Source organism: Haplochromis burtoni, unplaced genomic scaffold, assembly GCF_018398535.1.
Source record: "Haplochromis burtoni strain Fernald_Lab_line unplaced genomic scaffold, NCSU_Asbu1 Contig_295, whole genome shotgun sequence".
NCBI classification, from domain to species: Eukaryota; Metazoa; Chordata; class Actinopteri; order Cichliformes; family Cichlidae; genus Haplochromis; species Haplochromis burtoni.
Genome location: NW_024582656.1, coordinates 581,849 through 591,611, shown reverse-complemented (window position 1 = coordinate 591,611; position 9,763 = coordinate 581,849). Strand labels below are relative to the sequence as shown.

At 43.2% G+C, this 9,763-nt stretch overlaps 1 protein-coding gene across 2 annotated transcripts in view; it reads left to right on the top strand.

Moving 5' to 3' along the window:
• Positions 1-4,513: 4,513 nt before the first annotated feature.
• The window catches only part of nek11 (NIMA-related kinase 11), a 63,902-nt gene continuing 58,652 nt past the window's right edge, over positions 4,514-9,763 (top strand). For both annotated transcript variants that reach the window (XM_005941038.3, XM_042227993.1), the window contains exons 1-2: positions 4,514-4,548; positions 6,150-6,320. In XM_005941038.3, the coding sequence (XP_005941100.1) occupies positions 6,163-6,320 (158 nt within the window). In that variant the 5' untranslated portion in view covers positions 4,514-4,548; positions 6,150-6,162. The remainder of the gene's footprint in view (positions 4,549-6,149; positions 6,321-9,763) is intronic.

The following is a 9,763-nucleotide window of genomic DNA, read 5'->3' as shown; positions in this document are numbered from 1 at the left end:
AAATAAAAATTTAAAATAATTAAAAATACATTCCAACTTTGTTTGTGTTTTTCTTCTGTTGTCAAATATGTAGAAAGTGTTGCACGTGTGATTTTAGTCATTTAGCATCAACATGTAGCCAACATGTGTCTGTTTGTGATCCTGCTGCATCTGTTTTTGTCTGATTTGTGTCTTACTTTAGTCAATTTACATCTATTTTGTGGCCCAAATGTGTGGATCCTGTGTGACATTGCTCTGTTTTGTCTTAATGCTTCACTTTGGTTGTTGATGTTTGTGCTCATTTTGATTCTAGATGTAGACCTGCCATCTGAAAATTAGCACCTCGCCCACGTGGAGTATTTGTTCTTTAGTCCAGGGGTTACACATTTTTTCTTTCAAAAAGGGGGAAATACCTCGGTTACTTTACTACTGACCACAGAAATGATGACATATACAGACAACGATGTAAGCTCTATGTGCAGGCAAATACTGTTTGACACAAATTCAGCTTTTGTTTAAGTGATTTTGTTGATTTATGTTTGTTGCATACTGTTATATACTGCCCCCTTGTGGTCAGGAGACCTAGAGGGGGTAGTGCCAGCCAGATGTTTGTAGCTGTGGGTGTTTGGACTTTTAAAGCACTTTGAAGAAAGTTAATGTTCACTTTTAGAGAACGACTGGATGGCTCTAGTAACAGAGTCATTTTAGCGCTCACAGATCCGACAGCGAGTGGTTCCTGTTACTCATGCAGTCTGAGGAAGCAGCGGTTGAAGTGTTTGTGTATTTATTGATTTCTTTTAAGTCACTGTGTATTTGATGTATATTATGGTTTATAAGTCCTGTCAGCCCTGTGCTGAGAGGGCTGTGCTCATCCATCCGTCCTGTTCTAATAAAGCCAAATTTCAGGAACACTTCTTTAGATCTGTTCAGTTTTATTTAGAGATGGACCGATCCGACATGACGTATGGGAATCGGTCCGATACTGACCTAAATTACTGGATCGGACATCGGAGAGAAAAAAAAAATGTAATCCGATCCATTAAATATAATGAAAGTACCTCACAAAACTTGCGACATGGCGTAACTCGGAGCACGTCGGAGCAGTATGTGTCACGTGATAGAGCGGCTGTAGCGTGCGAGACCTGACGGCGGTCTGGTTGAGTATTTGGAGTTAGGGCGATTTTAGCCCATTTTTGGGGGTGCTGAAGCATTAATGATATATTTTTATGTGGTTCAGCCACAACTCTGCTAAAACCTCAGCCAGTAACAGGTCGGCCAACCTTTGGACCATCCAGTTGTCTGTATGACTGCTGCAGTACGTGCATCACATGTGCTCACTATCAGAAAGAGCCAAACAGCCCTGGTGGAGTGAGCAGCTGTAAAGAGAAGCAGATGCTCTGTTTCTACAAATGTTTTAAGCTTGTTTCAAAGATTCTGTACAGCAGCTTTAAATGTTTTCCAAAAGCACACAGACACTTATCAGTGTTTCTCACACTTGTTACAGTGTGGACCACCTGATAAAATGTCAAGCTCTCCCAAGCACCACCATGAAAGCATGAAAGTCATAAATCTTACAACACAAAATTAGTATCTGCAGTAAAGATTTTTTCATACATTGTATACATTCTACCACAGGCAAAGTTGCCTCCATTTTTATAGTTTTTATTAATATTTTGTAATAATTTATTCTGTTTTGGGAGTGTTTTTGTATGTATCCAAAAAATGCAGTCAGTTTACTTCTTACTCACTATGAGCATCATTCATTATTCTCCAGTAATTAAGGTTAGGATATGTTTTTTTTTATTCCAATCCATTCTTCTTTGCAGCATTTAAATAACCTTGATCAGATTTGATGGTTTTGTTACAGACTTTTCAAAAAAGTGTTTTGCTTTTCTTTCACAAATGTGGGATTAAATTGTGTTAAAATGTACAAAACAGTGATGTCATGTTTTGTGACGAGGACCCAGGCACAGAGAGACTTGATGAATTTAAGAATCTTATGATTTAATAAAGAAATTTGCAGACTTGCACAGAGATGGTAAAATTATGATGACTGATAACGGAGACGAAGACAACAGACGATGAGGACAGGGAGGAACAGGGGTTTAAATGCACCAAGGAGACAGTCAGAGAGAACTCGGGACAACATTTAAGGATGCAGGGACTGACAGAGACGGGGAAGACGTCTCATCGTGACGAGTAAAGTTGATCTTGCCTGGCTGGGCAGCTGTCTGGGTGCTCAGCACCCCCAAAGCTCTGATCCTAGAATCGCCCCTGATTTGGAGCCTCGCTACCAACCCGGCATTTCATCTCCGACAAAGTTATCGCAGAGAGAAGTAAAGCAAGTGTGTAAGTTCATCTCTGAATGTTTGTAAAGCATTCCCACGTTAAGCTTAACTGATATACGGAGCGACTGCCTCCCCCTCCCTCTCCTGTTGCTGCTTCAATCATGATCAATGATCAGCTGATCGTCTCTCCTTTGTTTTTGCCCCACTTTGCACCAGAAAGAGGAAACCAGCAGCTGAACAACAGCAGCACATTTAAGCTTGATAAGCTGCTGTTAGAATTTATTTAATATTCCTTTCTACACCAGGATCCTTTTTCTACGCAGCTGACGTAACTGTGCAGGGGCGCCGATAGGGCATGAACAGGGAGAAGGGGGCACAAAGACATACTTTTCTTTCTTATTCTCATTTAAAATGTCGAGCTTTTAATAAATAATTATCTGAATTTTACACCCAAAGTTTTCATCTGATGTAAAATGTATAGTATATATAATGTATAGTGGGGATGGTATAGACACTGATCGGTGTTCTTACGCCCATTTCCTGGGAGTAAGGGCGCCCTCCGTTTTCGAGGTGCGCCTGCTCGCTGCTGAAGTCAAAGTAAACTTTATTGTCATCTCCGCTACAGACAGTCCAGCATATAGAGACGAGATGACGAGGCTCCAGCTACAGTAGTGCAAGGAAACAAACAATAAACATAAGAACAGTAAGAAAATAAATATACACTTTAGGACTCGGGGTAAAGGATCAATGACAATTTAAAATTTATCATTTATAGTTTGATGATTTAAAGTCACACACACAACCTGTCGAAAGGGGAGGGGCCTGCTGCTTCCAAATAGAGCACATTTCATTCATAAAGTTGTAAATCCAAGCCCATCATGTATTCATGTTTTGAATCCTGGGTTGTGTGAAATCCCAGAAATGCATCTTAGACAAAGTGAATCCGTGAACTAAGGTGTAGGTGTGTTAGGTTAAGTTGATCCTCGGGTTGAGGGATGGGTGTTCCTACTGGAGTGCAAAATTAAAACCAATGGAAGATGGACAAGAAAAGTTCAAAGCCATCAGGTGCTCAGTTTAGAAAAAGAGAAAAGAAGAGAAACGAGCAAAAGATGCAGGTAAGCAGATGTGTCATTGGATAATGGCAGCTCATCCTGAAACAATCAGAATCAGAATACTTTATTAATCTCTAAAGAAATTATGTGCGTTACAGTTGCTCCAAGAAGAAATGGTAAAAATAGTAACAGTAACAGACTAAACTCCAAACAACACATTATGTTACAGTTTTTAATATTAATTAGTGATTGTCAGTTGTTGATTTGTCCTGTTCTCATACCATGCATACTCTCTCTCTCTTCATGTGTGTGTGTGTTTGTATGTTTCTCTGGTGAATTTCGACAACAGTTTTATGTTAATGTACAAGCCTTAATAATGTGTCTGTTTGTGTGTGTGTGGGGGGGTGGGGGGTGTTTGCCCGGGGCACCAAACAGGCTAGGACCGCCACTGGAGAGAACAAGCAGGTGTCACAATAAGATGCCGCACGAATCATTTGTGTCAGTGAAGAAAATGAGTTTGTGGCCACGAGACAGAGAACAGCACAGGGACAAAGCTGCAGGCCTGACAGCAGGACGTGCATCACTGCTCCTGTTTCCACCTGGAGACAGTGTTTGCCCTGCAGCCTTTGTCACATTCATTAGTGCCCTCACTGACACACAACACACACACAACACACTCCCAACACGCTAAACATCACAAATCCCGCCCTCTCTCTCTCTTCCTAAACAACCACGTGTTGTCGTTTTTTTTCTTCAATTGGTCGACATGGTACATTTTTCAACCAATAGGAAAGAGGCAGCATTTTTTTTTCTTTACTGTTTTTCATGCTGTCCTTAGAAAATGCTTCGTTTCTTTAACAATTTCTTGCAGCACAAACGTATCGATAGAATTCAGAGAAAAGCATTGCTTATATGTTTTTATTCTAATAAAATAAAATGTGAAAACTGACGTATAGTTTGAAGGTCTTTCAACGCAGCTTGTTGCTTTGTCAGCTTAAATGCTACTGACAGCAAGAAGTAACAGTATGCAATATATTCAGTTTGTGTCGCCTCAGCTTCATGTGACCACAGAGGAAGCCGCAGATTGGTCGCAGGAAGTAAACAAGGTGAGAACACCTGGTGAGAGCTCCTGATGTAAGCTCCTCCCCTGCATTTGTCAGTGCGCTTGCGCGTTCGTTGTTTTTAGTTTCCATGGAAACACGGAAGTCCGCCATCCAGAGTTGCTGCAGGTAAACAACACAACAAATCATCGCTCCAGTTTATTTACCTGGTTAAATGGTTCATTTAAAAACCCAAATATCGCGAGATGACGCGGCAGCTTTTCCGCTACTCGAGATCCTCAGAACTTCACTATCGGACACTTTTAGCTCCTTTTCTCCTTTTTTCTTCTCCGCCGTCGGTTTTACGGGAACAAACGAGCTGATTAAAGCAGCGGATACAAACAGCTGATAAGCTTCCGGTTGCCGTATCCTCCATCCCGCGCATGCTCTAAGCTCGAGAAAACAGTTGTTTAAAAAGACATGATACTGGTACCCGAGTTCCATTAACGGACAAAGCGATTGATTGTGTGCATTTATGGGTCCGGTCACATTTTCAAAATAAAACCAATTTCCTGAAATGTTTTCAAAATAAAATAACTCCTCTGATGAAAGCCTTAACAGTTTTCTGCTTCACTTCTCTCACTCTGGGATGGATTTGATTGTTTCTTAGACTTTTTTGGTTTCTTCTTCTTTTCAGAATGAAAGAAATACCACATCTGTGATTTTATTTTACTCTGTCTTTAGAAATTAATCTATAATCCCCTCTGTGAATCGCTACCTTATCGTGGTGGAGGGTTTTGTGTATCCCAGGAATCCCAGGGGCTATGTTGTCAAATGACAAATTGGTCCTGGGTGAAGGACCAGACAAAGAGCTATTCAGAAACCCTCATGAGTGAAAAGCCTAGGAAACAGTTCAACGTGTCTGAGATAGGGTTGCCGGGGTCCCGCCCTGGAGCCAGGCAGGAAAGGACTTGGGCTCACAATCCTGTAGGCCCACCACCCTCAGAAGGTGGCTTAGGGGTTGCATGCAGTGTGCTGGGTGGCGACCAAGGGTGGAGATCCTGGTAGACCAATGCCCGGCTACTGAGACATGAAACGTCACCTGTCTGGTGTGGAAGGAGCGTGAGCTTATGCGTGAGGTTGAGAGGTTTCAACCAGATGCAGTGGGTTGGATCAGGTGGCCAAGGAGGATGTTGGATAGACCCAATGTGCCTAAATGTATACTGAGGGTACACTGGAAATGCCTAGCAGAGCCCACAGTCCGGGAGACTCCCATCTCTGGCAGAGAGTTGACAGCATTCCAAGGGAAACACTGAGGTTGAATGCACCATGTTCAGCCCCGCCATTGCTGAAGCTGCTGCACTGAGCTGGGGCTGCAAGGTGGTTGGTGCCTGTCATGGTGCTAACCACAGAAGATGGTGGACATCAGAGGTAAAAGGAACCATCATGCTAAAGAAGGAGTCTTATCAGGCTTGGTTAGCCTGTGGGACTTTGGATGCAGCTGATAACCATCAGGCGACTCGGGAGGGGAAAGCGGTGCTCTACCTGCACTGTGTATATTGTGTATATTGCGGCTGTAGCGTTACTGATTACGACTGAGGATATTGTCGGGTGGTGGAAGGAGCATGACACGTATTTCGTCCTGGTCGTGGAACACTGGACCAGTGAATTACTGTGGAGGGCCAGTGTGAACACACAGACGTAATACATGGATATCATTTTCCATTCGGGGAAGTCGAACTGCGCTTTTAGTGACTCTGAGCTCTCCGTCGCCTCTTCTTATTCCACAGGTGAGCTGACAGGATGCCTCGGTTCCAGGAGGTGGCAGCCGGCCAACCTTTGACCCCCGGAGGCGGTGGTCTGGTCGCTAAGCGATACAGCATCCTGCAGAATCTGGGCCGAGGAAGTTTTGGTTCGGTTTTTCTGGTTCAGGATGCCAAAGCTGCAGATGGAGAGAAGCTGTGAGTAGCTTTGAATCATCTTGTTGGCATCTGGATGTTTTTGCTGCTTTTTAATCCCAATTAGATTTGATTGTTGGATAAAAAAAATTACATTTATTTAACACGTTTCAATAAATACATACATATATATGCTTTAGTGTAGAAAATAGGTTACATAGAGAACATATTTAGAGTAATAAGTAAAATTAGTGATAAAGGCACATTAAGACAAACAAAATGAATTTAAAAATGAGTAAAAACATAAAAACTGAAGCATGAAAAAGTAAAAACTAACGATTCTGTTCACAAAACTCGTGGGTCAGATGTGAAAGTGTTTACGATCTATTTATAAACGTTTGCTTCCTCTTGAGTGGATTTCTAAATGTTTGATGGTAATATTTGGAACGTTTGGATTTTTGCTGATGGAGGCCTCGCACTCGAGCTCAGAGGACACAGAGCAGTGCTGAAGCTGCAGGACAGAAACAGTTCTGCAGGCGGACACTAGATGGCGATATTGGCTTGTACATGCTTGCACTGTAGCTCCTTCAGCAGATGTGCTACAGTCTTTGAGCAGTAAAATCAATCAGGCTGATTAGTGATCAGAGATCACCCACCTGTTCAGCTCCTGCCACCGAGCAGCTTTAACTGAACTTCGTCTAAGCTCACTCAGACTGTTGTCTTCAGACGCTGTGCTGTGGCTCGAGTGGCAGTGCAAGGTGGAGGATTTGGAGGTCTGTTTCCAGGCTCGTGGGACGTAGAGCATCCGCTCTGTGGGGAAGGAGGCTCAGAGGTCAGACTGGTCTGAGGCAGAAAAAGGAAGAGCATTTTTTTACTTCATCAATTTGCAACAAATATTTAAAACATGAAACTTTGATGCTGATAAACTGAAAATATTTCCATAAAACTGAATAACAGAAGAATTACAACAATAGGAAACACGAGTCATTTTTACATTTTTACTCTGTCAAATTTCAGCTTTTACTGAAAATCACCTTTAGTTACTGACAGTGTTGGCTTCACGTAATGAAACCGTTTGTGTGATTACAGACAGAGTCAAACAAAATGTAGGTGTTTTATTTTTGCAGAATTATGAACTGGATCTTTGGACCTTGTTTGTGCTGTTTGAGCCTTTTGGAGCATTTTAAATTTGATTATATCGTACTGGCAGAACTCAGAGGCCCTGACTCTCTGAGGGTTCAGTGCCTACGCTCGATTCCTGGTTTGAGACTGGGAGAAGATGCAAACCCACCCTCGGTATTTGACAAGCTGATGTACGGCTAGTGCTGGTTCCAAACTGGGATAATTGCATCAGAAACAGCATCTGGGGGAAAATCCATGCCAAATCAAACACGTGGATCAATCTGCTGTGGCGACCGCGGGGAAATAAGGGCGCTGATGAAAGTTCTTCCATGAGGGACCATGAAACTGCTCAGGTGTATGCTCTGGATCACCAAAGCTTAGTTTTATGCACTGGCTATTAAAAAAGAGGAAAAAAGAATTGTGCACATCATGAGTTTTGCACTGCCGTCCTCACCCTTGGGATTTTATCTCTTCTTCGCTGTTTTCAGCTCTTCTTCCTGCTCTCATGCTTTGTTTCCTCCTGTTTGTGCGAGGAACCTGTCTGTGGATGTTAGCAGAGACGGTGAGTCAGCTGACGGTACACTCATTCACGTCTGTGTGGAGCGAGCTCGGCGAACAGAGCCGCCTCCTTCCCGTCACACAGAGCTCAGTGGGATTGCACTGCGGCTCGTTGCTTTGAGGCTGCGAAATAGTTCCAGCAGAAGAAGATGTGAGAACACGAACTGGTCTCACTGGTTTCCTTCAGCTGCTTGTCGTCATCACAAAGATTTTCTTTGGGTGCGAGTTCAACAGTGGTGAGCTGTCAGCCGTAAATGCGACTTTGAACAAACGCATAATTAAATACATCACAGATAAGAAGAGACACCAAACCTGCACTCGGGATGCATTCAGCAGCTGGTGACTGCGAGCCTTTCATGAGCTGAACGTAGCATCTCTGTCCTTTCTGTCCGAGCTGAAGCGGCTCTGATTCACAGAGAGTCAACCTGACGTCTTCTTCTTTCATGTGCACTTAACGTGGCCGGACTCTTTAATACAAAACACACTTATGTGTGTCAGACATTCATTTATGAAATGATCAAAATCGAGTAACATCTGTTATTAAAGCGTACCTTACGGACCAGCTTTGGATGATTCAGCGTTTAAAACAGTTCCTATCCTTGTTATAGTGCACGATTCATCTCGAAACAAGTCATTTTAGCTCCTGCTGTTCGCTCCCCTCCCTAAAAATATGCTTTACTGTGACTGGTCAATTACTGGAAGCCTGCCGAGGGGCAGCACCCAGTTCTTCTGAGCTCTAACAAAGAAAAAACTTCCATTCCAAAGACTTCCTGCTTCATGATGTTGATAATGAGTGGAGCCCAAAAATGTCATTTTCACGTGACAAACATTGTTAACATTTGGCTCCCTCGTTTTATTATTAGAAAGAACTGATCAAATAAGGATGAGAGCACGGAGTAACGAACTTGCTAATACTAGCAGACTTTGTTAGTGACTTCTATCCGTCAGCCTTGTGCATGTGTGCGTGCAGATACTTGCAAACTTGTGCTGACTCAATAAAATGGGAGAATTTCTATCAGAAAGCTGGAGCGTGGACGTCTTTGGTAGCGTGTTTGTACAGTTAACCACACAGCAGGGATTTCATTGGACAATTATATTAAATACTTTCAACTGCAGAACAAGGAGAAGCCCAGCAGGCAGGTAGGAGCTGCCTGCCCTCCATCCATCTGTCAGTCAAAGAGACCTCGCCCTTTTTGAGATGGCCACGCCTCCCCGAGTCTGGTTCTGCTGGAGCTTTCTTCCTGTTGAAAGGGAGTTTATCCTTTCCATTGTCACCAAGTGTTTGCTCAGAAGGGGGCGTCTGACTTTTGGGGTTTTCTCTATATTATTGTAGGCTGCTGACCTTACAATATAAATCAGCCTGAGGTGATTACTGTTGTGATTTGGTGCTATGGAAATAAAACTGGGTCGACTGTTGGCCTGAAGTGTCCCAGGACAGGAGGACCAGGGGGGATGAATGCTGTGTTAGCCTGCATGGATCGCCTGCAGCTGCAGTATTAGAGGAAGTTTAGGATTCAGAGATGTAATCAAGAGTAAAGTTTTTCTGACTATGCTGAAATACGTCTAATCACACCTTATTATTTGTGCTGCGCTGATGTAGAGATCTGAGGTCCTTATTAATCAGCTCAGATGGAGACACTCACAGGAAATACCTGACACAAGTACTGATAACACATCTCTTCTATCTCTGTCCTATCTGCGTCTACCCCCATCTCATCACTCCTCTCGTTTTCCATCGGTCACGCTCTGTCGCTTCCTCGCCAACCCTGACACACACACACACACACACACACACACACACACACACACACACACACACACACACA